The 27,660-nt window shown below is 41.8% G+C and overlaps 2 protein-coding genes across 2 annotated transcripts in view; one reads left to right on the forward strand and one right to left on the reverse strand.

Annotated features, from left to right (window-relative positions):
• Nucleotides 1–6,747, forward strand: part of LOC140537852 (elastase-1-like) — a 31,407-nt gene extending 24,660 nt beyond the window's left edge. The window contains exon 8 of the mRNA XM_072660129.1: nucleotides 6,689–6,747. Within this exon, the coding sequence (XP_072516230.1) occupies nucleotides 6,689–6,747 (59 nt within the window). The remainder of the gene's footprint in view (nucleotides 1–6,688) is intronic.
• dcc (DCC netrin 1 receptor) overlaps nucleotides 4,533–27,660 on the reverse strand; it is a 358,534-nt gene continuing 335,406 nt past the window's right edge. Inside the window, exons 27-29 of the mRNA XM_072696028.1 lie at nucleotides 27,030–27,254; nucleotides 14,178–14,320; nucleotides 4,533–7,112 (exon numbers count right to left, since the gene is read on the reverse strand). Of these exons, the coding sequence (XP_072552129.1) occupies nucleotides 7,023–7,112; nucleotides 14,178–14,320; nucleotides 27,030–27,254 (458 nt within the window). The 3' untranslated portion in view covers nucleotides 4,533–7,022. The remainder of the gene's footprint in view (nucleotides 7,113–14,177; nucleotides 14,321–27,029; nucleotides 27,255–27,660) is intronic.

Consider the following 27,660-nt stretch of genomic DNA (forward strand, 5'->3'; position numbering starts at 1 on the left):
CGTATGACAAACAAACATTTAACAAGTATTACACTAAGACATGAAAATACACTAAACAATAAATACAATAAGAATTATAAGTTTAAAAAGTGCTAAAAGTAATAAAGTAATACATTTTTTACAGATTTTTATGTACAGATTATTACATTATATAAATATTTACAGAACATCTGAACATCTGTACAGATGTGCAATAATCATAGTGCAAATGTCATGCATGTTATGTATCAGTACTGTGTTGCAGTGAAGTCCAGTGTGGTTCAGTGAGATGTAGAAGCTCAGTTCAGTTATAGATTAGGTTTATAGATTAGGGTGTGAGGTGTGCAGCTGCCGTGTTGTGCTGGTTTTGATGGTTTTAATGGTTCTGAGTCTTCTACCAGAGGGGAGTGTCTGGAAGAGGTGATGTCCAGGATGAGAAGGGATTATCTTATCTTATCTTATCTTATCTTATCTTATCTTAAAAGGCTGTTTTGCCCAAGACCTCCTAGATGCATTCTCCCTCGGTGCCTTCAGGAATGACTTTCAGGTTCTAAAACTAAGGTAGTGTTTAAGCCTTAAACTCTAGACATTTCACTAGTTAATGTTTATGAATAAATATTAATAGCAAGGCTTATCATCCAGCAACTAGCTTAAACTAGTCGGCCAAAACTTAGAATCTCCTTGAGTGAATTTCTGGACTATAAGGGCGCAGACCCACCAGACAGATCAGGAACACCAGTGCAAACAAGTGTACAGTTGATTCTTCAGGTGGTTCTTTAAGAGATGCCATAGAAGAACCACTTTTGGTTCCACACAGACCCTTATTTGTAAAAGAGATGTGTGAGAGTGAAGAACCTTTTAAAGTATCTTTAACAATTTACAGGTTCTTCACAGTAAACATGGATCCTTATGGAACCAAAAGCAGTCCTGAGGAATTGAGGTTCTGCAATTTGATTTTTATCAGCTGAAACCTGAAGCCCTGAGGCAGGCCACCCTGTCTGTAAAAGCTTGCCGCTTCTTCTACTGCTCACCAGACATAATGAAGACAGCCTGACCTGCATCAGAAAGCCCACCGTCTTCACCCGGGGGAGCTAAAATTTTTCAAATTCAAATTCAAATTTTATTTGTCACATACATAGTCATACACAGTATAACTTGCAGTGAAATGCTTTTTAGACAGTCTGCCCACATCAAAGCTATACAATAAAGATCTAAATTTAAACTTAAACTAAACCTTAACTTAATGAAATAAAGTGCAAAAGTGTAAAAAAAAAAATTAAAATAAAAAAAATAAAAGTTACATTTAAGTTAAATTTAAATTAAAAATACAATATATAGATATATTTATAAATATAGAAATATAGAAATAAAAGAAGCAAGAAAATATACAGATGGAATAGTGTGTGTCTGTATATATATATATATATATATGTATATGTATACATATGTACATATTTACATATTTATCTGTATAAAGGGCTGTGTTGTGGTGTGTGGCTAAACGGTCTTGTTCAAAACCTTAAAATACTAAATCAGAGCATTCTGTGGCTCCATGAAGAACAGAGCCAGAGATGTTGCTGGGTATGTTGCTGTCCTCACAAAAAGAACCAATGGCACAATCATAATCCGTCAGCTGTTAGCTCTGATTGCTTGGTTTACACCATTATCGTTTAGAGGCAACAACTCTTAAAAGTTTATAAACTGGCTAGGAAAGTGGTGCTGGGAGGTCCACCAAGTTGCATATCCAATATCGGAAAGCACTTCACCTGCTGAGAGGTACTGGGGAGCTCAATTACTGAAGGCTCACTCACCACACATGCTGAGCGTCATGTCCAGAATGTGCCAGGCTAGTCCTTCATTAATCACACCCATTTACCCGACATCTGCTCTCCTGCTGCTGGTACACCTCGCCACTCTGGGCTATGAGGCTATTTTCTGTCTTAGCGGGTACTAAACATCTCATAACGGCCTTAAGAAGTGCTTGTGCTGGAGCTCAGTGGACATCATAAACCATACGATCATTTTTTCTTCAGTCAGGCGCTAGTGCTAAATCTCTGACAAAGGCACACGATTAAGTACGAGGTCTTAAGCAAAGGTTTGGGCACCTCGGGTCAAATTTTGTGTGTTTTTGATTTTCTAAGCGTGAATAAGAGCAATTCCTCTACAGTGAACACAAATATGCACATTCTAAAACATAGCGACTGTTTGTTTGGTTAATCTGATATATAAAAACTGCTAGTTGCTACATGACCACTAGGTGGAAACTGTTTTTGCTAGTTGGTTTTTATGCAATACCAGGTGGTTGCAATTGCTTTGCTAGGTAAGTGCTGTGATGCTGCTAGATGGTTGCCCAGGTTCTTCCAGCTGGTTGATATGGCGTTGCCAAGTGGTAGGTGGATGAGTTGCTGGGATAGTGTTGCTCGATGGTTGACATGGAGATGTGTAGTGGTATGATTAAGTGTTTTTAAGTGGTTGCTAGGCAGTTGCTATGGTATCCCAACTCAGTTGATTGTTATGGCATCTCAGGTGGTTGCTAGTGTGTTGCCAAGTGGTTAAATGATTTTTTTAACTTTATATTTTGCTTTTTGTTATATTTAGTTGCACTAAATATTATAGTTTAGTACAACCACAACAACAACAACAATAATAATAGTAATAATATTAATAATAATATGAGTAACCATACTAATAATAATATCAAAATAAAATCAAATGAAACTATATATCAAACTTTTTTGTATTTTTAAATTGTTTATTTTATTTTATTTTTATATTATTTATTTAAAAACATAAAGTATTAAATGTGGTGTGAACAAATAAAATATTACGCAATAATTGTTAAAAATGTTAGATAGTAGTAACCCGAATAGTGAAGTACCACAGAGAGCAGCATGTTTTTATTATCAAAAACTTTATTTATCAAACAAAAAGAATGCACAATTGAAATAACATTTCTATATAAAAAAGGACCATTAGACTGTTCTACAGTGCATTACAAAACCAGCAATTGTATACAACGTCGTGGGTAGAAACAGCCAAGGGGGTGTTCTCACTTCATAAGGTGTGCAGTGTTCTCCCCTCCCGTCGAATGGCAACAAAATGTACACTTTAATATTTCAGCGACTACTCTAATTTGGTTAACAACGCTAAAATTGGACGATTTAAGGATGAAGTCAAAATACATATAAGAAGAGGCCTTGTTCCCACCTTATGACCTCCTCTAGAAAGAACCAGGTCAGGATACGAAAAGCTTGTGTCACAGTATTGGCATCGTGTTAGAGGTTGCTCATTTTTTCTTTTTGTGGAGTGGGTGCTTTGACCGGTCTGTCCAAACTGTGATGAATTCACCTAGTTACGAACATGGAGGCTGAAATTTGCCTCCAGAGCTAATTAGTAGGCCTTAGTACTTCATTAGCTTCGACTGTCTGAATGCAATTCATTGTGGGAAGCATGTTTAGAAAACACAAATGGCTCCTTTCGCAGGAATTCCTGCCAGGATGGACAAGCTTTAGAGAACGTTGGTGCAGGGCAGGTTCAACCTGATTTTGTCCAACCAACTTTACCGCAACCAGCCTGTGCCGACCAAAATCATTTAAGACTGATGAGGTCTCTGATGAGGGTAGAGCGCCATCTACCCATCCAGAGGGAGCACAGCCAATTGTGCTCTATTTGACTCTGGACACTGATGGCAAAGCCGCATGGCTTGGGATTCAACCTTGCAACCGTCAGGCCATAGTGGCAGCTCAATAGGCCGCTGAGCCACTCAGGGCCTTAGATTTGCTTTTGTTATTGATGTTGACTCACATTGCCTGCTGTTAGCACAAGGTGTTAGCGCTACCCCAGTCATGCCACAGTAGCTAGTGCTGTTGGCTGTGGTGTTACTTTAGCTTGCTAGCAATGTTTATTGGCCACGTTGAAGCTGGTAAACATGTTTGTCCCGGAGGAACTCTATTATTATACCTACTCGTGTGACTTATTTCTAAAGGCATAACACATTCCAAATTCAGGAATTTTACAGAATATTGTGAGTTGTCAGAATGGCAGTTTTCCCAGCGTTCATTAAAGCTTGTCCAAATAAAACAGTGGTGCCCTGAAATGTGATGTGAAACAGAAAGCCACACAGTTGCTTGACTGGAACCGATTAGTTGAGGTTAAGTGTGGTGACATTTTGTGGAAATACGGCAACTGATCTTCCACTACTGGACCACAAATAAGGTTAAATGTCACGCAGTCGAGACCAGACTGAGCTGCCAGAAGTACTCAGGCTAGTAGAAGAGTTGCCTGAGCGCATTTCCAGCAGCACGGTTGTGGGGGTTAAGATTCTAAATAGTATTTGTTTTTTTAAACGGGCTAAATAAACCGAATAATCACACCGTCTTCATAAATTATTAAGAGAGGAACACTCGAAACAATATATTAAATTTCCTGGTAGAAACCCCGGCCCCTCCCTTTGCCTTACCCCTTCCCCTCCCCTGCCCTCCCACACCCTAAAAACTCCAAACCCATCCCACCCTCATAAACCCAAAAAACCCAAAGGTATTTAACTAGCCGCCTTCCCTTCAATTGCTCTATGGTACTGTACATAAAAAAAGAACAGCATATTTTCTTGTGTTGCTACAGTGACCGTTGTTTGTCTTGCCCATGGTGAAGTACACACGTACAGCATACAAGAAAAATATCCTATTTCGGGCCACACCTTGTGATCTTTCTGGAGCTGGAGTTTTCTTTGCCCTGTAGTTTTGTGTGACAGGTATAGGCAAGTGCAATTAAGAAAAATTAAGAAAAAAATATATAATAAAAGAAAAAGAAAAACAGAGAAAGCACTGATGTTTTTTTCACACTGCATGAATAAATAACATACCGTAAGTGAAATTAAAGAAGAAAAAAAAAGATATAGGCACATACAGACATTTCTTTGTCCTTCCCCTTCACATATAAAAAGGTTTTAAGGGCAAACTGACAAAGAAATCAAATAAATAAAAGACGTAGTTTAGCAAGGAGAAAGACGAAGAGCACGAGGGCGCAACAGCAGATGTCGTTGGTGCTGTTTTCTTTTTTACATGAACCTTCATCTGCGAGGGACCCCCCCTGATAACATGCCTATGTGGGTCTGTAGGCAGTTATGTGGGTCTATGTGGGAAGCCTATCTAGGAAACCAAAAAGCTTTGTCCATGGTTTCCATGTTGACCCCACATATAGATGCCTACCAGGGTCCCACCAGGGAAGAGTAATGGGACCAGGAGGGGTTACACATGGGCCCCATCTGGGTTGTACACTGCACATGGAGCCTAGATGAGACCCATGTGAGATTAGGGTAGGCGGCTGTAATGATGGGGCCCATACTAGATCTCGGTAACAATACATGTACAAACTCAGCTAGGGCCCATGGTAGGGAACCTACCTAGCCCATGTACGTTCCACCCATGTGAGCCCCCCCACATGAGCATGTTGGCTGGGTTAACACTTTGTAACGCACAGAAAAGTCATAGAAACTGATGTGCTTGTATGCCACCTCTGCTTGGCTCCTCCACTTGCTTCGCTTCTCCTTGTCCTTAAGACCGTAAATCTACCCATCGCCTACAATCTCAGCAAAAATGACGGAGACCTTCCCTAACGATCCCTAACGTGTCCTCCTCTCTCCCTGCCTGCTGCTCCCAGTGGTTATAGGCTTCAGGTTATGTGTATTCGTAACTAGGAAACAGCACAAAGTGATCATGAGAGCTACAAGCCGCATTCATTTGTGTTTTTTTTGTTTGTTTGTTTGTTTTTTAAGTTCCTCAAAAATAGTTGCAGCTTTTTGAACTGAATTGGTTGATGTAAAAATATACAATATAATAAATGTACATAAGTTATGCATCGTTTTTTTGTTTGTTTTTTTTCACAGTAAAATGACCTCTCATTAACAGTTTCGCAACAACGTCGGGTCAACTGTGAGATTAACAAGAAAAACAAACCAAACAACAACAACAAAAAAACTAAAAAAAACAAAACCCGAGGTATATTCGCGATGGATGGATCCTTCTGTGCTTCTGTTTCAGCCAGAAGATATGATCTTGCATGGTCCAAAGTTCAAAAAGAATGATTGCTCGTCCTTCTTGCCTACAGAGTGTGGATGCAGACGTGTAGGCAGATGGATGGATGTGTTTGTATCTCTGCTGGTCATTTTTTCGGCCCCTTTATTCAGCAGTTTTCAGTGACCGCAATCTGACAGCGATACTTGGCAAGATGTCGATCATAAAACTGCCATTAGAAGCCTGATGTTTCTGGCAACAGACGTCCGAGAGAACTAGTCACCCTAGTCAACAGTGGGCTGAGCAGGTCTGGAGAGAGGGAGACGTAACGGATGTTACAGCAACACAATGGCAATGGCAAGAAGAGGCTGAAGAGGCCTTCTCCAACGCCCATATCCTCCACAGCTGCAGATTTGAGGGGGCTTTAGAGTGGGCTTACAAACACAAACCCAGCAGTGAGAGCTCCAATAACTCTCCAAACTCTTCAAAAAACAGCATAAACTGGGGAAATAAAATGCAAAAATGGTCCAGAGAGTGACAGAGGTGAAGGAAACATCTTGAGATGGCCCAGATCTGACAGATTCAGAGCTCCAAAGCAGGAGGTCCGTTTCAAACAAAGCAAAACCAAACCAAACACAGAGAGCATGAAACACTTGGCATTTTGTGTGGTTTTCTCTTTCTTCTGTCTTTTATCGCAGGGTTTTTGACTGTGGTGAAAGTGGAGGTGAAGGAAACATCTCGTGGTGGCCCAAAATGAGAACTCAATGGAAAAACACAAATGAATACCAGAAAAATAAAAAAATAAATAAAAACACTGTCTCCTACAAGTCTTTTGTGTGATTTTTCCCTTTTTTCGGTCTCGTCGCAGAGTTTTTGCTGATGAACGCATGACTGCAGAGTAAAGGAATAAAGGCTGGAGCAAAGGAACGTGGAACACCGCAGGGAGTCCAAAAGGCCTCAGGCCAAGTTCGAGGTGCCCCGTTCCTCTGCCTGAACTCGTGGGTTCAGGACGCATGCAGTCTGCCCGGGACGTTAAAAGGCTGAGCCGGTGATGGCGTTCAGCTGCTTCATGAGCCCCTCTAGACTGGCCATCTGTTCGCTCAGGTCGTCCTGTTCATATACCTGCAAAAACAAAAGAGCAACAATCAGAACGATTGCTAACATTTCAAGGACAAGCCACACTTCATTTACAGCCATATGCAAAAGTCTGGCCACCCCTGTTCAAATGATATGCGCTGTTGAAATGAATAAATCCTCTACAGAAAACAACCTTCGAAATGGCCCATTTTAGACACAATTTAATATTATGTATTAAATATTATTATTACTGAATTTAAAAGACTGGGACATATAAATAAATAAAATGTAACATATAAATTCTTTCGCACCACATTTTATGTTTCACCCTTAAACATCTAGCTAAAATCTACAAATGCATTGCTAAAGACCTGGGCGTACATCAATCCACGATTAGATGTGGAAAAAACTCAGGACTGTCGCTACACTACCTGGGAGAATGAATTCAATGATCTCAAGCTGGGTTGGGTAATGCAACAAGACAATGGACCCAAAGCACACAAGAAAATTTAAGTTAAAGTTACAGTATTAAATTCAAGGCTTCACTTACTTTTTCTAGCCTGCTCTTGTGGATGTTATCTCAAAGTGCTTAATAAAGGAAATGAGCTGGCTTAGTTCGATTGTGCTTAATTGGCTTAGTTAGTTAGTGGATGCCTATAAATGTGACTTAGACAACATTTTATTAGTAATTAATGTGGAAATCCAGGTAATTCAAAAGAGCTTACTTACTTTTTCTAGCCTGCTCTGTGGATGGCTACTCAATATGCTCATTAAAGGAAATGTGTGTTATTGGCTTAGTTAGATTGGGTTTCTCTATAATTGTGACGTAGGTATCGATTAGACCACATTTTATTAGTTATTAATCCAGAAATCCAGGTATTTCCAAAAGGCTCATTTACTTTTTCTAGCCTCCACTGTGGACGGCTACTCAATGTCCTCAATAGGAAACATGATCAGTACAACTGAGTGTGTGTTATTAGTTTAGTTAGACTGTGTTTGTCTATAATTGTGAATTAGATAATGATCAGATTAGTAATCAATGCACCCACGGCGGAGGTGATAGTGCCTCCCCAAACTTCTGAAATGAAAGAGCCACTTTCTTAGACTTGTTCCATGAGCTCACTCTGGCACATTCCCAATTTTGAGCCATTTACACAGCCAATCTGTGCGGCCTCTAGAGCTACAAAGGCAGTCTAGTTCACAACCGCTAAATGAATAAATACCGAAAACAGAAATTGAAAAAAGCATCATTCTAAAGGTCTTAACTTTGGCATTAATGCTGCACCCAAATTGTGTGCTACTGGAGGAATGCCAGCCTCAAACAGTGGAGTGGAACAAAGTGAAAGCTTTGCAATGCAGCTTTGGGTTATTTTTTTAAAGGCCCATTAAAAAAGCCAAACTGTAACATTAATATCACCGATATACAGCAACTAGTGTACAAAATGGATCCATGCATTGCTCAGCGATGCTGTTCTGGCACTGGCAACTGCCATTTCTGTTCATATAAATGCTGTACAAAATGATCCAAGCATGGCTAAAGGGATGATACACATGGATTTCAGTCATTCTGCCCCTGGTTCCTGGGATGGAAAGCTCTCAGTGCTTTACAGGCATGCATTTAAGTTTGACCTCCACTTCATTTCACTTCCATGTAAACAGCATCGATAACAAAACTGCTTTAATAGGCTTGATGTTGATTGGTAATCTATTAGTGTACCAGTTTGCTACTGAGTGCTTTGAGTTTGATGTTAAACTTTGCTCTCTGCGTGACTGCATGTCCTTCAAATGCTCCTCTTTACGATGCTTTCTGGCAACAAGGCCCACAGAATGTCAATTACTTTGAATATGTCCGTTAATAGCTCTTTGCTCCGGTGACATACACTCTCCTGCCCTTACACTTCCATGAAAACACCCACACAGAGCTTTCATCAGGCTGAATTCTGTCTGAATGTGACTGAAATCCAACAGAATTTGCTCTGAACCCGATTGTGGCTCCACAAAATTCTACATCTAATTGAAGGCCAAGAAAATTGTGTCTGAATCCAACTGAAACCCAACAAAACAAAACCCAACTTCATTCTGTATAGTAATATATAATCTGTATAATTGTGTATCGGTAGTTCAACATAATGAATATGAATCTGTCTGTAGTCCAACAAGAATAATCTGACTCATCTGTAGTCCAACAAAAATAAGCAGAATCATATATAGTCCAAAAAAATTCAGTTTGAATCTGCTTTTGTCTGTAGTCCAACAAAATTCAACTGAATCATCTGTAGTCCAACAAGATTTATCTGAATCATCTGTAGTTCAACAAAATGAATCAGAATCTGTCTGTAGACCAACAAAATGAATCTGAATCATCTGTAGTCCAACAAAATGAATCTGAATCATCTGTAGTTCATTAAAATGAATCTGAATCATCTGTAGTTCATCAAAATGAATCTGAATCATCTGTAGTCCAACAAAATTTATCTGAATCATCTATAGTCCAACAATATTCTATCTGGATTGGTCTGTAGTCCAACAAAATACATCTGAATCTGTCTGTAGTCCAACAAAATGAGTATGAATCATCTGAAATTTCTGCCTGAATCAGACTGTTTTTTTGTCTGTAGTCCAACAAAATCCATCCGAATCTGTCTGTTGTCCACTGTAATTAATATTATTCATCTGTAGTGCAACAAAATTTACTGTCAGCTGTAAAAAATAAGTTTTTGTAAAACCAAATAGTGCACGCTGGTCTCGTGGACCTCACTGCCAACAACATGACCTGTTTTATGCCAGACTAAAAACAAGCCAACAAATATAGGAAGGTTGAACAGAGCAGGCCAGACTAAAGTGGGTATGAATGCTACTTGGTAAAGGTGGGAGACAAGCTGTGAGAAATCTGAACATGAAATTTAAAACCCAACAGGAGAAATGATGTCGAAACGCTATGTGAATTGCTGGGTCCTGCTGGGCTTGGACAAATATTTCTAGCTGCATATGAGGTGCACAGAACCTAAGAGAGACCTCCTTATGAGTTCACTGGGGAAGACGGTACACTATTCACTCTCATATTACTCAGGAAAATTCAGTATATTGTCAAGCTGTGGTGCTTAAGTGAGCTCAGAACAGGCTCTCCATCTTCCTCTTCTGCCTGCAGAGGGAATAATTGATTTCACCACTCCAAACTTGCAGACATTCATACGGCTCTTACGAGTGCACTGGAGGTAAATGTTGTAAAGAGAAGAACATTTTTAAAAGTAAGTGTGTAATAGCTCTGGGGGCCGCAAATGATTTTAATAGGCTTGGACTTGACTTCTAATAGTGCATGCGTGACTGGTTACGCTGTATTTGCTCCATTCTATCTTGTAAAGGAGCTGAACCTCGGCGACGAACAAAAGTGGAGACAAAAACACAAATGGTGGGATCATTCAGTGTTTTCTAAAGGTTTGCCCTCAGTGAACAGATCACAGATTTTAGACAAGAAATTAGCATTCTGACAAGAAATATAACTGGCAGTGCACAATATGAACAATAATACCAGCTGCAACGTCATGACTAGACTGGACTTGGACTTGGAGGCTGGAAACAAACCACAGTGTTTTGTCCATATAGTTTTTTGGCAGCTTTTTTTTGTTGTCCGTAACTAAGATGGATAACAACAGCAGGGGAAAGCATACACATAAGCAATGCTCCACAAGCAAAGACACATTTTAAGAGTAGTCCCAGCTTAAGATCAATGCAGGGCAAGGAAAACACTGAGCACAGACAAGAAACACATGGGGTTAATGATGAAGAGGGAGGGGCTACAGACTAAACACGTCTGGGTGCAATAATGAACGGCCAGGACCAGGGAGGGGACAAAAACCACACACCAACACCAACAGAAGCACATGGGACTAAAAAGACTGGTGAATAAAACAGCCAATCAGTCCATCAGCCTGACCTGTTGACCTGTTCTGTGACTACAGCCTGTTTCTTTAGTTTCGTGCTGCAGCTACGAGGCTAATGTAGCTAACAAGCAATAAAGGCAAGCAACTCGCCAGATAGCAACTGTATGATATAGGGTAACTTAAGGGGGAGAAGCAATGCCATAACAACACCATAAGAATCACCTGTAATACCATAGCAACTATCTAGCAACACCATATCAACCACCTGTGATACCATAGCAAACATAGCATCCACCCATGATATCACACCAACTGCCTAACACCTAGCCTACCAATTACACAGCAAACGCACAAACACTGAGAGTGTTATATTTTAAAATGTAAATACACTTACCAAATCTCTAGCAACCATCTAGCAACACTATAGCCACAATGTGTGATACCCTGATAAACACCTAGAAAACACCTAACAACCCCACAGCAACCACCTAACAACCACCGATATCCTTCAAAGTGTTATATTTTTACAACATTATGCTTCAACAACTCTCACCAACTTTATAGCAACCACCTAGCAACACCATAGCAACAACCTGTGATACCATAGCAAAAACCTAGGAACCACCTAGGAACCACCTAGCAACCACTATATTTGAAAGTGTCACAATATTATGCTTCAATAACTCTCACCAACATAGCAACCACCTAGCGACACCATAGCAAACACCTAGAAAACATCTACCAATCCCACAGCAACCACCTAACAACCACCTAGCAACCATTATCCTTGAAAGTGTTACAATATAATGCTTCAATAACTCTCACCAACTTCATAGCAACCACCTAGCAACACCATAGCAACAGCCTGTGATACCACAGCAAACACCTAGAAAACATCTACCAACCCCACAGCAACCACCTAACAACCACAGTGCCACATTTGTGTTTGAATATAATGCTTTAATAAGTGATTGGTGAAACCTCCTGTCGTACCCGGGCAGCGCTAACAGTGTCCTCCACCCAGGAATGAATTGTACTGTAACGTGGACGTAACTACAGGCGTTTCCAGTGTGAAGATGCAGATGAACAGTGTACCATGTGCCTGTATAGAAAAGCTGTATGTTCCTTTTCCGAGGTGATACGGCTAATCTCCACATCCCTGCTTCTCTGTTTACCTGTGAAAGAACCGGTGGCCACAGAACCTCACTCAGGAGTTCCACCGGCCTCTCTGTTGATCAAAAAATAAACCACTCGCTCCAGAAGTATCCGCTGACAGCAATGGCAGATATGAGTGTATTAAGTGGCTGATGGGTGTCAGCGTGTTTATCTGGAGAGCCTTATTCCCCGGCTTCATCCGTGATGAGGGAAAGGCCAGGCCAATTATACAGATGTGTGAGATGGGGAGACGTTGCTTGACCTTTCGGGCTCACAATCTTCTCTTCTACCCTCTCTGTGGTTTTCTCATTACTCTCTCCTCCTCTGTCTCTCTCTCTCTCTCTCTCTCTCTCTCTCTCTCCAGCTCTAGTCTTTAGTGCCCCTCTGGAGCCACCCACCTCAGTGTGTGTTTGCATGCTGGGTGTTCTTCACACTGCAGCGGTAAACTGATGGTTTGGCCAGTCCAGCTAACTCCATGTGTAGCTGATCAGTCATCACATGTTTAGCGACTACAGCCTTCTTCCGTAGTTCTGCTGCAGCAGCACGGCTGTGTCCGGTCCACTCATACCACCAGTACAACACACACTACTAACACACTCGCCACCACCATGTCAGTCCCACCATCATGAATGACCCACCACCCATATACTACAGTCTGCTCTGTGGTGGTCATGTGGGGTCCTGGCCGTGCCTTAATCATTCTCAGGATTGATAAAAAAAAATACACTTACACTTATTTGATTAAAAAAAAAAATTTACCAACTCCACGACAACCACCTAGCAACATCATAGCAACAACCTGTGACACTACAACAGACACCTAGCAAAAGAACAGTAACCACCTGGCAAACCAATTCAACAGCAACCACGCAATCAATCAATGTAAAATATCACGCTTTAATAACTCATAGGATTGGTAAGAATACACTTACCAGCTTCAAAGCAACCACCTAACAACACCATAGCAACAGCCTAGCAACCACTTCCCAATTCCATTGCAACCACACAGTCACTGAAAGTTTTCTATGTCTACAATCCCTTGATTTAACAACTCTCAAGATTGGTAAAAGTACACTTACCAACTCCGTAGCAAATACTTAACACCATAGCAACAACCTAGCAACCACTTCCCAATTCCATAGCAACCACACAATCACTGAAAGTGTTCAATGTCTATAATACCTTGCTTGAACAACTCTGAAGATTGGTAAAAGTCCATAGCAACCACTTAACACCATAGCAACAACCTAGCAACCCCTTATCTATTCCAGAGCAACCACACAGTCACTAAAAGTGTTAAAAGGGGGCTAACAAAGTATGCGGAGAAACAGATGGATGGACCACTATCTGTAATTCTAGAGACTACAGACTGCTCCTGTGTGGTGAGTGGACCGCAGAACGAACAGTGAGTGTAGAAACAAGGGGGGGGGGTGATAAAGTGGCCGGTCAGTGTCCATAAGTAACGTATACAGTATAATACGAAGCACCATTCGCCATTTAGAAACCCAAGCCAACGTAGCGCACCACTCTACCTTCGTAAAGCGCTGCTATCTAGCTGAACAGGGAGAAGCCCCTTAATGTCAAGCTTTCAAGCTGGAGGAAACACAGCCATAGATTACACTCAAAAGCCTCGCCTCCGAACCAGCTTCTTCACACCCCGCTAAAGACTTCCTCATTCGCAGGCTCACAGACGTACGAACGTGTGATCTGGTAATAAGCACAGCGGTTATTAGAGGACTTTCCAGAGAACCCCCGCTGAGTCGAAAGGCGCAGGCATGACGCTTCGATCCTGGTTTCGAGATTTTAATGGTGAAATGCACGAGACGAGACATGACAGCGCTCCGTTTCTGCGATTCATCTCGGAGGATTGTCACAATTAATGATTTTCCTCTGTAGAAATGAACCGCAAAGACTGGAAACGGCTTCTTTTCCCGAGTCAGAGGGGCAGCTTTACTGCGGAGACAAGCTGCTAATGATCAGGCTCTTATGTTTTATTGAATACCTTGTCCTGAGGAGAACCAGCCTTTGAAGGTATATGTGTGTGTGTGTGTGTATGTGTGTGTGTGTGACTCACACTCGCAGGGTCTTCAGGTGGTTTCTGACCCTCCTCTCCCGTTTCGGGGGCGGTTGGGACTGAGACGGGGAGTAGCGGTGATCTGGCTTTTCCAGCTTGTCCTAAAGAGGCTGTTTTGACCTGGGGTTTGGGAAGACTTCCACCTGCAGGAATCCAAGAGGAACAGCAGCAGCATGAGATACCATCATCCAGTTAACACACATCCACACACATCCACGTATGTACAGTACTCACACCCTGTGAAGATTAGAAAGAACATTTCCATCACTGTGTTCATCATTAGAACATCTCCAAAGTTCTCCTCATGGAGTCTAGTGTTATTTAGAGTTCTCCTGGTTTGGTGGTAAATCAGGGCTAAATGATGGTAAATCAGGTGAGCTGCTGCTGCTGCTGCTGATGGAGTTGAACACATCCTCCACGCTGTGCTGGCTGGACTAGGGGGCATCCAGGAGAAACCTGGAGGAACCGAGCTCTGTTCTTCAGATTATATCACAAGATCTCAAATCACAAAAGAACTCTTGTTCCTATTTACTGTATTCATGTTTACCTGCATCTGATTTAATAGGATCTGGAGTTTCTACAGTAAAAAAATAGTAAAAAAAATAATGTGCTTAAGTACCTAAAACATCTGTAGATATCAATTACTTAATTAATTATTAAATGAATTAATTAAATAATACATTAAATAATTAAGTATATATATATGATTTTTTAATTCATTAATTATTATAATATATATGCAATCTGAGTGTCTTACTCAGTGATCTGATCTCCATGTCTGTATAAATGATCCAGCAACACAGTTTAGATCAGATCTGCTGACAAATGATGAATCACAAATGAGGCACATGAGTCTGTAACTGTACTCCTACACCACCACTGAGGATTATTACTGCATGTAAATAACTGTTGTATTCTAGACGTGTGAATTTTCACAGCTTTTAAACAATCAGCAGGAGGCCAGACAATTTACAAGACATTTACATGAATTATGATCAAGTGAATATTCTCGACATCTCCTTTCAAAAGGGCTGATCAAAACCCGAGGCAGGGGAGCTGAAAAGATACTGTAAATAAATAATGACAGTGATATTTCTCCACTTCTGTTGCTCCCTAATTGATTGAAATGTCGAAGAAACCACTCAAAACACCTTCAGCTGTGAGATTTGTAACCTAATATAGTTATAAATATAGGTATTTGAAGGCTGCACACAGACTTTATGACACGTTCATAACAACTGAATAACATGTTTATAAACCAGCTATTGAGGGTTAATAGACAGCTTACAAGTGAAATAAGATGCTACATGAAGTAAAAACAATGACATTACATTGATATAAGAGGCCTTACAATACAGCGACACACGTGTTTCATTTATAACACTGTTATAAAGCATCCTTTATACTTAATTTGAAGGCCATATATCGAGTATGAGTTCAGTACCTGTGAAGGATGCTTTATAACAGTATTATAAGTGGAACAAATTTCTATCGCTTTCAGTTTGTCTCCTTATTTCCTTACAATGCCATTACTATGCTATTACTATGTAATTACTATGTCACGACATTGTCATTACACTGTTATTACTGTGTTATTACAAAGCCATTACACTCATTGCAATTACTGGCATAAACTGCTCATGAATGCTCATGCATGGCTTCATAATACCTAAAGGCTTAAATATGTATTATTAAGCCATTGTCGCTATGTCCAAATAGTTGTGGACACTTGTGGACATGAATGCATTTAGCTACACATGCACCCATTGCCTGACACAGATGTGCAAATGCACACATACACACAGCTTGTCAAGTCCCTGTAGAGAAGATGTACTGCCAATAGAAAAGGACTCCCTGGAGCAGATACTCTTGAAACTATTGGCACTTTGCCTAATGCCAGGCATGGGCTATAAGGGCCATTGAGCTGTGGAGCACTAAATTCTCTGGAATGATGGATGGTGCTCCATCCAGCACTTTTGGAATAAGTTGGGGAGTTGGGGATGGGGTGGGGTGGAGATCATTCAACATCCTGACCTCACTAACGCTCTTGTTGCTGAATGCAATCAAATCCTCACAGCAATGCTCTTCCAAAATCTAGTAGAAAGCCTTCTTCCCTGGACAGTAAACTCTTTTATAATACCCTTAATTACAGAACAAAGAATGAATGAGCAGGAGTCCCAATACTTTTGTCCTTTTGTCCATATAGTGTATAAGTGACTCCAAGCGTTTGAGCAGTCACATAAACAGTGTAGCTTTAAGATTGGAAGACGTTTCTAATAATGTGGCCATTAATGAAAGTACAAGGCAGATACAAAGATGACAGACAAACAGACAACCCGACACTGACGGAGAGAGAAAGCAGCTGAACGCTGGGCCTGTAAATGTGCTCAGGAGTCAGCTAGCAACAGCACTGCATAACAAACAGCACAGAGCAAGATGTATTTATCTGGCAACAGGTGAAGGAGGACAGATGGACGGTTCCCTGCTAGCCACAAGCAGGCACTTACTCTCAGAGGACACTGCCTGTGTGTGTGTCTGTGTGTGTGTGTGTGTGTGTGTGTGTGTGTAATTGACAGGTAGCAGTGATTGAAGCCAGCAGTTGAGCTCCAGAACTTATCACCACCCCCTCCTTCATCTCAATTAGATACCTGGGCTGGGCATTATCTGCATAATTTAACAGTGGAAATTGCCAACACCTGCTCCAGGAGAGCGGGGGGTTTCTGGAATGTAATGGAGCAAGCCTGCCTTCAAGCCGGCCCTTATTAAGACCCTGCTGGGACGGCGTCCACATCATCTAACGGCCATCAAGTGTCAAGCTGAAACTGTGGATGAGGAAAAGTTCTGTGTACTGATGGAGGGTTTTATCTTTCAGTGCATTTCAGTGCTAGATTACAAATAACAGCCATACAGTACTGATCAAATATCACCAGACATCACTTCTGTCACGTAATGGTCATCCATCTCTCTGTATTTTATTTTTATTTTCATTTTTACATATATTTTTATATATTTATGTATATTTTATTTATTTAAGTACTGCTGTCTGGGTAAAACTGGGTCCTTGGGTACCACAATTTCGTTCCACCCCATGTACCACATGTGATGCGAATGACAATAAAGTCTCCTTGAATCCTTGAATCCTTGAATCCAGCATGAGCGAGGTCTGATGAGGCATTTTTCAAATGCTGAGGTTTTATTATATGCAAAGGATGTTATAACAGTGTTATAACTCCAAAGAAATGACCACTACTTTATGCAATTGCATAAATCTCATTACTTTGTCACTACACTGTAATTGCAATGCCATGACTTTGTCATTACTATGCAATTGCAATGCCATTAGTGTCATAGTACTGTTGTTGTCATTGCTATGCAATTGTTATATCATTACTTTGTCATTACTATGCAATTGCTATGCCATTACTATGTCATTGCTATGCAATTGCTGTCATTACAATGCAATAGCTATGTTATTACTGTCATTGCTCTGCAATTGCTGTCATTACTTTGTCATTACTATGCAATTGCAATGCCATTAGTGTCATGGTACTGTTGTTGTAATTGCTATCCAATTGCTATGCCATTACTTTGTCATTGCTATGCAATTGCTATGTCATTACTTTGTCATTGCTATGTCATTACTTTGTCATTACTATGCAATTGCTATGTCATCACTTTGTCATTACAATGCAATAGCTATGTTATTACTCTGTTATTGCTCTGCAATGGCTATGTCGTTGCTATGTCATCACTTTGTCATTGCAATGCAATAGCTATGTTATTACTCTGTCATTGCTCTGCAATTGCTATGTCATTGCTGTCATTACTTTGTCATTGCTATGCCATTACTTTGTCATCACTATGCTACTGCTATGTCATTACTTTATCACTATGCAATTGCTGTGTCATTAGTCATTACTGTTAATTGTCAAGTCTTTGCAATTGCTGTCATTGCTACGTACACTACTACACTCATTGCTATGCAACTACAGTATCATTACAATGTCATTACTATCACTACCCTCTAATTAATGTGTCATATGACTGTAATTACAGTGTAATTACAATGCCACCACAATGTCATTGCTGCAATTACTATACAATTACTATACAATTACAATGATTTTACTATGTCAATGTCATTGCTGTCATTACACTACCATTGCTATGCAACTACAGTATCATTACTAGGTACAATTACAATTGCTTTAATTACCCTGTAATTAATGTGCCATTACGCTGTAATTACTGTGTCATTAGACTGTCATTGCTATGCAATTACAATGCCATTACTGTCACTACAGCTATCACTGTCATTGCTGTAAATAACATACAATATCAAAGTCATTACTATGGTCATTGTACAGTTTAATGTCAACCAGTTTGGTCATACCAGTCAACCAGCTAGGTCATGGGAGCCATGCTGCTAAATCAGCTAAATCATCAATCTCAGCCATAACTTCAGCTGGCCAGGCTGGTTTTATCAGCAAGAATTACTGATCAGCCATAACATTAGCACCCCTGAAGGTAAAGTGGGCACCTTGGGCATCTACATGGGCACCCATGGAGGCCCCAGCTCACAACTTACAGGATCTGCTGCTAATGTTCTGGGGCCAGATACCACAGGACACCTTCAGAAGTCTTGTGAAGTCCATGCCTTGATGGGTCAGAGCTGTTTTGGTATGAGGGAGGTCTACTGAACATAAGGCAGGTGGTTTTAATCAGGCTGTGAGGCAGAACTAACCATTTCATATCATTTAATAACAGACATCACATCACTGCGGAGCACTGGCATGGTTTGAGACAGGCCTAACTGGTGAAGGTCTTCGTGCTGGTGTTTGGGAAGTGAATGGGTTTGTGTGTAATGTATGTTTGTGTGTGTGTCTGTATTTGTGTGTGCTACTGGTGCCTCTCTAGCTATAACACATGCTGCATGTGACTGCTAGCCAGGGATGCTTGGTACAAGCTGCCAGATTACCCTAGCCTGAGCCAAGCCATGCCTCTGCCACTCCACAGCAATCAGCCACCACGTCAATCAACTGTGGGATGTGGAATGGGAACACACACACTAATACACACACACATGCAGCATTAGCCTCTTCTCAATGTCTCAATCACTCGAGAATCACAGATATGTGAGCTCACACACCAAATCAAAGGTCTTCTTCTAATGATTACATGCAAATAGCAGCATCCGAGTGGACACAGTGAGTGGACGATGGGTTGGACCGCAGAAAAAATGCAAAGCAGCATGGATATTTTCTTTTATCTGCGTGATGGACTGGTGTGAACCAAAATCGGCTGAAGTATCATCAGGGAGAAGCACGTATTCAAGCATGTAACTCATTTCTGAATGTGCTTTTTAAAAAGTCTATTCATTCGGGGTTCATGCTTATTAGCTATCTGTCAGCTGCTACGATAATTATTATCCACCAAGCCCTCTAATCTCTCCCTGATTAACCATGAAAGCTCTCTCCCTCTCATTCTCTACATCTGTCTCTCGCCCCTTTACGTTTTCACCTAAAAGAAAAAAAAATTATGATTTTTTAAAAAATATATTTTTACCCAATTTTCCTTTTTTTATATAGCCAATTACATGTAATGCTCCCAACACTGTGAGGACTGACAGTCACTGCTTCTTTTCAAGCTAACGCCAATGCAACATCAACGGTAACCAATGCTTTTGGAGGAAACTCCTGGAATGACTTTGGATGAATTATAGTTATAGTTATATATAAGTTATAAATCTGATCATCCAGTATTCTGACCTCACATCAAATTCTCACAGCAATGCTCAAAAATCTAGTAGAAAGCCCTGAAATAAAACCCTGGGCAGGACAAACTCTGTTTCGATTCCCCTGATTTTGGAAGAAACAATGAATAAGCAGGTGTCCAAATAGTTTTGTCCTTCAGGGAAATGGGAACATGAACTTCAGGCGATCTATTCAGATGCAGGAATCCATTGGAATACAGTATGGATCCATTTGCCTCCTGACAGCCAGGAAAAGCTAATGTTTACACTTAACAAAAGCCAAGCTGGCTGGGGTATGGAACCAGCACATTAGCAATGTACGTGGTTGTTGGTTCAATTTCCAAAGACCATTCAGATGAAATTAACAAATATAGCCTTCCCTTTATGCCAGATTCAAATGTACCCAGCTCTGATACCTCTGATTCCTGGAATGACTTTGAAAATCTCCTTTAAAAAGTTAGAAAGTTATAAATCTGATCATCCAGCATCCTGACCTCACTAACGCTCTTGTCGCCAAGTCAAATTCTCACAGCAATGCTCAATAATATAGTAGAAAGCCCTGAAATAAAACCCTGGGCATTAGAGACAGGTACTCCAATGAAAGCAGGACAAACTTTGTTTCGATTCCCCTGATTTTGGAAGAAACAATGAAAAAGCAGGTGTCCAAATAGTTTTGTCCTTCAGGAAAATGGGAACATGAACTTCAGGAGATCTATTCAGATGCACGAATCTTTTGGAATACAGTATGGATCCATTCGCCTCCCGACAGCCAGGAAAAGCTAACGTTTATGCTTTACATCACTTCCATGGGGCTAAACTGCTGCCAGCTATATGGGCACTCATATGCAAATGAATTCATGGTTGTGACATCACAAGCATGATGAGTTCAAGACCGACCTTTTGACATTGAGCACTGCCAGTTGTAGTAAAAGACTATTTTACAGGCTATTAAACTGCAGGTAAACAGCAGGCTTAGCAGCTGTGCTGGTGCTGGTCATAGCGGACACAGTGGGCTCTGACAGAAAGCCCTTGAGTCAGATAGGTCAATTCTCCCACAATCGCTTTGATATCCCTCTCATCTGTGCTAAGCCTGCACACTGCTTTCAGTACACTTTCCTCCCACCAATCAGTCCACTCTCTGACCGGTGGGGTGAGTGCGTGTGTTATGGAGTGTGAAATGGCCGGCCGGCCGGCCACTCGATGCGCTCGAGGCCGGCCGGCACGTCAGCTGATTTCATGCATAGATATGATGATCTCATGCGCTCCCCAGGCTCCAGCCGCACGAGGTGTTGGGTGATGGGAGGGGGAAAAGGGACAGGGCTTTTGTTTACAGCCTGCTTTTCTTTTCTGTCTTTTTCTGGCCCAATAAAGGTCACAAAAATCGTAAAAAATAGTTTAGCTCCGCCCCATTCACGCTACAGTCACAAGTAGCTTTCCAGCCCGGGCAGCTTCTTGAATAAGGAAAACTGCAGTTCAGCTGGGTCAGCCAATCAGATCAGAGGTCATTTACATAGGCTGGTATAAAAAAAAACCCACACATTTAAATATATCCACTAATTGAACTTGCAGTCGTTTAGCTCCGCCCACTCACACATACTGTAGGCCGCCTTCACGTAGGAACTCTGGAAAAGGCCTGGTGAATCGGCCCTGGACATTTTACACAGCTGCCCTTTCATACATTAAGCGTACAGCTGGAGATTTCCTGGGTCAGACCCGTTCTCACTACAGGAAATGGTCCTACTAGCTTAGGCGAGGGGTGACCCTGTGTACCACAGTGTGGATCCACTGTGAATTCCTCAGAAAATGACCTGCTCTGTCCACACATGGACTCACTAAGACATTGCTCTGACTTTGTATTAGGGGGCTGGCAGGATAAAGTCTGGGTAATGTCCGGTATAAACAATGTGGACATTTGGGTTCACACATACAGCTCCTCAGGCTAATGTCTGGATTACTGTGCATGTCTAAAAGAAGCTATGCTGTTTGTTAGATGTTTGTAAACATGCAAAACTGTAACTAAAAAACTGCCACTAAAGCAGCGGAAGCTCAGTCCTAGTCTCCTCTAAAAGCTCAGACTATGAAAAGACAGTCCGGCCTGGAGATAAACCCTACCATGAAAGACAGACGGACGGACTGAAACACTCGAAGGGTGAAGCAAAGCGAGAGACTTCTCTACTCTAAATAAATAAAACACTGAGCTCTACTAAGTCCTGCAACGAAACAGGAAATATGCCACTGTGGCACACAATATGTCAACTTTACAGGAGAAGGAAAAAACCTTCAACTTTCAATGGAAGTCAATGGAAAAACTATTTATTCAAAAACATTTAGGAGCATTTCCATTGGTCCAATCATCTTAAAATGTATGCAATGTAAGAAAGAACAACTGCCAGATTCACATCATGGCCAAAGGTGAAAAATGACCAAAACGGAGATACAAGGCTTTGCTACAGTGATTATATACAATCAAATGCTTAATTTTAGCATTAACACGGTCAGTCAAAACACAGCTCTACTACCTACATCCTACTATTTTACACTATTGTAAGTAATATTGTAAGTTTATGTTCTCAAGGGTTCCTGTAGTTTGGCTTCTACCTGCAGATTAGCAACATAGAAGGTTGTTGGTTTAATTTCCACATTGCATAGGTAAACAACCGTCCCTATATTCCCTATAAAGCTAGGAAAATGGATCGATGGATTGATCAGCCATAACACTGAGGTGAGGTGAACAAAATGGAATATCTACATCTACAGGGGCATCTGTCAGGGGGTGGGATCTATACACTAGACAGCAAGTGAACAGTCCTTAAAGGTCTTAAAGGTGATAAAGCAGGAGAAATAGAATCTTGAAAAGAACCAAACTGTGAGTTATAACATCTCCAAAACATCAGGCAGGGCTTGTGGGCTTTCATCTGGTATGCAGTGGTCAGTACCTACCAAAACTGCCCTGAAGAAGGACAATCTGTGACTCAGCAACAGGGTCATGGGCATCCAAGGCTCACTGATGCTCACAGGACTTAAAGGATCTGCTGCTAACGTTAGTCTTGGTGCCAGATACCACAGCAGGACACCTATAGAGGTCTTGTGGAGTCCATGCCTCGAATGGTCAGATGTATTGTGGCGGCACTAGGCCGGTGTTTTGTAGTCATGGCAACCATTGCTTCCTAATATTACAATAGTAAAAAAGCTGTGTTGGTAAGTTTGGACTGTTCTACACCAAAGCTACTCTGAATGACTTTGTTTACACCAACTGGACCATTGAACTATGCAGGACATCCGACAATTTGGTCATATTCTTCTTTAATAAAGCACTCCAAATGTCCTTATGTTAACAAAAGCCAAGTTGGCTGGGGTATGGAACCAGTACATTAGGAATGTACATGGTTGTTGGTTCAATTTCCAAAGACCATTCAGATGAAATGAACAAATACAGCCTTCCCTTTATGCCAGATTCAAATGACGTGAAAAAGGGCGAAAATGGGACAAACAAATCCAAGCTCCAGACACCAACGATCCTCACGGACCTCCCCGGGTCAGCGTGAGACCCTTACACATCCATTCACATGCATTAATGGGCCTGCTCACACCCACACATCCTTGCCCGCCCATTCAACCACACACACACACACGCACAGTGAAAACTGTTAGTGCTTTACGTTTTAAGGCTTATATAAGGCCGGTGAGCTGTCCGTCCTTTCCCCCCCAATTTCTTCACAGAGAACAATAAAGCGGAGCCAGACCAGAGGCTGTATATGACCCTTGTTTTACCAGCATTGTCCTTTTGAGAGATCCCGGAGCCAGATTGGGGCCAATTTGGAGGCAAACACGGCGTGCACTCTGCAGCGAGAAGCTTTTATAAAGACTGTGTGTGTGTGTGTGTGGGGGGGGGGGGGGGGTAAATTGGTGGAACAGAAAAGGCAGCCAGCTGCTGGAGCGTTGCAGAGGTCTGGGGAAAAACACGGAGGCCGCCTGAAGGAAGACCACTCTTTTCATCTGCTCACGGCCACCAGAACACCTCTCACAGAGCCCTACACGGACACACCGAGGACAGCCAATAGAGTCTCGCAGGCCAGGCAATGCCACTGCATGCCAGTGTAGCTAGCATTTATACATGCAAACCAATGCAGTTCATTTACTGCAATTCAAGCTGTTGTTTGGCTTCATACACTGCACATCCGAAAGTTTGTGGACACCCCTTCTAATGAATGCATTCAGCTACTTTAAGTTGCGTCCATTGCTGACACAGATGTGCAAATGCATACTCTCTAAGGACCCTCTAATGCCAGACGTTAGCATTGACTTCGCATTACTTTTAGGATGAGTTGGGGAGTTGGTAATGAGATGGGGTGGGGATCATCATCCAACATCCTGACCTCACTAACGCTCTTGTTGCTGAATGCAATCAAATCCTCAAAGCAATGCTCCTCCAAAATCTAGTAGAAAGCCTTCTTCCCTGGACAGTAGAGACAGTTATTCTAACAAAAGCAGCAGAAAGTCTTTTTAACACCTTTGTTTTCACAGGAAACACTGAATGAGCAGGTGTCTCAATACTTTTGTCCTTATAGTGTTGCCATATGTTCCTCCAAAATGAACAATTTCACACCAAACCTGCTCTTAATTATTTTAACAATTATTTATTATCAATAATTAATTTACACCTCAACCATTAAATTTTGCAAACAGGTCAGAATTTGGTGAAACATCTTTTCGGCAACTTCAAATCTCAATAAATCTACTCACACACACAACTGTGGTATGGGTTGAAAGCCGAGAATCGTCACTTTCCACCCAGCGTCTCCGCTGGTATCTTTAAGCTACGGGTCAGAAATGATGCCTATTGACTCTACAGCCTGCTTTCGTTATCGCCGCGACTTCTAAGGGTTAAAAACGCTGCAATTCAAGGCCAGCCGGCTAAGACGAGGTTCCCTCCAGCAGTTCTAGTTGTAGTCTTTTTCTTCTGCAGTGATGCAGGTGTCTCCTCGGTCTGCCGTCGCGGAGGCGGTCCATACGCTGCGGCGCAAGAAACCGATCGAGGAAAAGCAATTAAATCATGGCTGGAGGGGAGAGGCCGAGCGGCTGCGTCTGTCAGAGCACATCTCCATTACCGCCAGCATCCACCACCACCACCGTCGCAGAGGAGCAAGGGGGCCAGCCCGGCACCTGCAGCCCACTCAGAGCTGCTCACAGGCGGGCAGAGAGTGGAGAGAGCTCCCCTGAGAGTGGAGCACCCTGGAGCATGTGTGTGAGTGTGTTTATAATGGTCAGTGTGTGTGTGTGTGTGTGTGAAGTCAGGTGGGGGTTCCGAGTGGAGACAGAACAGGGGAATGTGTAGACACATGTACACACATACACACACTCAGGCAGGCGCATAAACAAATGAACACACTCATATGCACACATACCACATAGACACTTATACAGAGACACAAACACACCGTGGAAATCCACATACATGGACACACACACACAAACACACACACATATATGTGTATATATGAACTTGAACCCAGACAAACATACTAATACTCTTGAAACACAAAGACACAGGTTTTCTCACACACACACACACACACACACACACACACACACACACACAGGGATCATTCAGTGCTCCTCGGGCATGGCTATGAGCTCAGTAAGGAAACAGAAGAAGATAGAAGTTTCTAGAAATGAACTACATCAGCTCTGACCTTTCACTGCAACCAGCCTCCAGCAACAACCACTGCAGACTCTCTCTCTCTCCCTCTCTCTCTCTCTCTGTCTGTCTGTCTCTCTGTCTGTGTGTCTCTCTCACACACACATAGGAGTTGTGATGGTGAAAGAGCAGCTGTGAGCATCCCTCTGCTGCCTGAATATTCATCACTGAACCCAAATCAATGCAAAATATCACAAACACCTGCTGTTCCACACACACAAACACACACACACACACCCCTACACCCACACACACACTCAACAAGCTGTTTTCTTGTGGTGATTAACTCTCAACAAACACAAAATCAAAATCAAAAGACTCAAAAGTCAAGGCCTAAACTCCACCGAAGCATCTTTGTCTACTGTCCAGAAGAAAGCTTTCTACTACATTTTGGACGCGCACTGCTGTGAGGATTTTATTGCATTCAGCGAGAAGAGCGTTAGTGAGGTCAGGATGTTGGATGACGACCGGCCCACCTTATCATCCCCAACTCATCCCAAAAGTCCTGGATGGAGCTCCATCCATCATTCCAGAGAACACAGTTCTTCCACTGCTCCACAGCTCAATGCTGGGGGGCTTTATACCCCTCTAGCTCAGGCCTGGCATTAGGTAGCATTGTGCCAATAGGTTCATAATGTTTATCTGCTCCAGAGAGTCTTATTCTATTGGCAGTAGCTGTATATATATATATATATATATATATATATGTATATGTGTGTGTTTGGCTGTTGGAACATCAGCTGCTTTAAATGTATGTTAATGACAACAGTGAGTCATACAGTGTCAGAAAAGCCAATGTCTCTCAGAGATTACTGAACACTGAACAACTCAATACACTAATTGGAAGCTTCCAATACCTGTTACTTACATCAGCTTCATAGAAAAAAAGGAAAGAAAGTCATTTCAGACATGTCCAAACACACCTTGAACACGTTCAGGGTAAAGCTGTGCAAATGTGAGTGTGCTTATTTAATTTAATAACATACACTTTGTATCCAAAAGTTGCCCTGACACAACTTGTAAAATCTTCATAGAACCGCATTTCCAAAACAACTAGATGCTCTGGAGCAGCAACAGCCCAAAACCACCATGTCCAATATCATCAGCCTCATCGGGAGCGATGGAGCTCCATTCAGTACCTTTCAGATGAGTGCCAAAACTGACCATCCAACATCAGTACCTGACCTCACTGGTGTTTTTGTGTGGCTGAATGCAATCAGATCCTCACAGAAATGTTCCAACATCTAGTGGAAAGCATTACCAGAAGAGTAGAGGCTGCTACTGCAGCAAAGGGGGGAAAACCCCCTGTCAATATCCTTGATTTCAAAAGAAACGCTGGATGAGCAGGTGTCCACAAACTTTTTGGACACACAGTCACACAGTGAAGGTATACTTTTCTTACCTGTCTGTGGCATCATGGGTGTGTAGACTTTGGGCTCGATGGTGCCCATAGGTGGGGGCAGTAGAGGGTTGGTGAAGCTGCGCATGGGGTGAGTGGGCCGTACGCAGGCGGTGGGGATAGTCCGGCTGGGCATTTCCTCCGAGCCTGACGGTTCAGACTGCACTGTGGGGATCAAGGCTGGTTGCTGCTGTGGGCCGAGTGGAGCTGCACCCTCAGCTGCCATGGCTGGGGGAACATAGGAAACACAGACACACACACACACTTTTTGAGTGTTTTCTTTCTCGTGTTATCCACTATATTACTACATATTACATATGTCCACTTAGGCTTCCTTCATAGAGACTTCATAATGCATTCATAAACACTGCATAATGAATTGAATCCACTATTTGCTGGATGATACAAGATGGTTGGTGAAACAAGGTACATTTACATGCTCTATTACATTTATTGTACATGTTATAACTGTGTTATAAATGAAACAACATCCAATATCTTGTGTAAGTGATGCCCAAATAACTGCCCAAACAATCGCAGAGTGAAAAGTCAGACAACTGGATGCATTTCTGACATTAGAAATTTTGGCTACTCTTCTCACAGTCTGAGCAATTCTGAGCAAAATGGCGATTTC

Source organism: Salminus brasiliensis, chromosome 1 (assembly GCF_030463535.1).
Source record: "Salminus brasiliensis chromosome 1, fSalBra1.hap2, whole genome shotgun sequence".
NCBI lineage: Eukaryota > Metazoa > Chordata > Actinopteri > Characiformes > Bryconidae > Salminus > Salminus brasiliensis.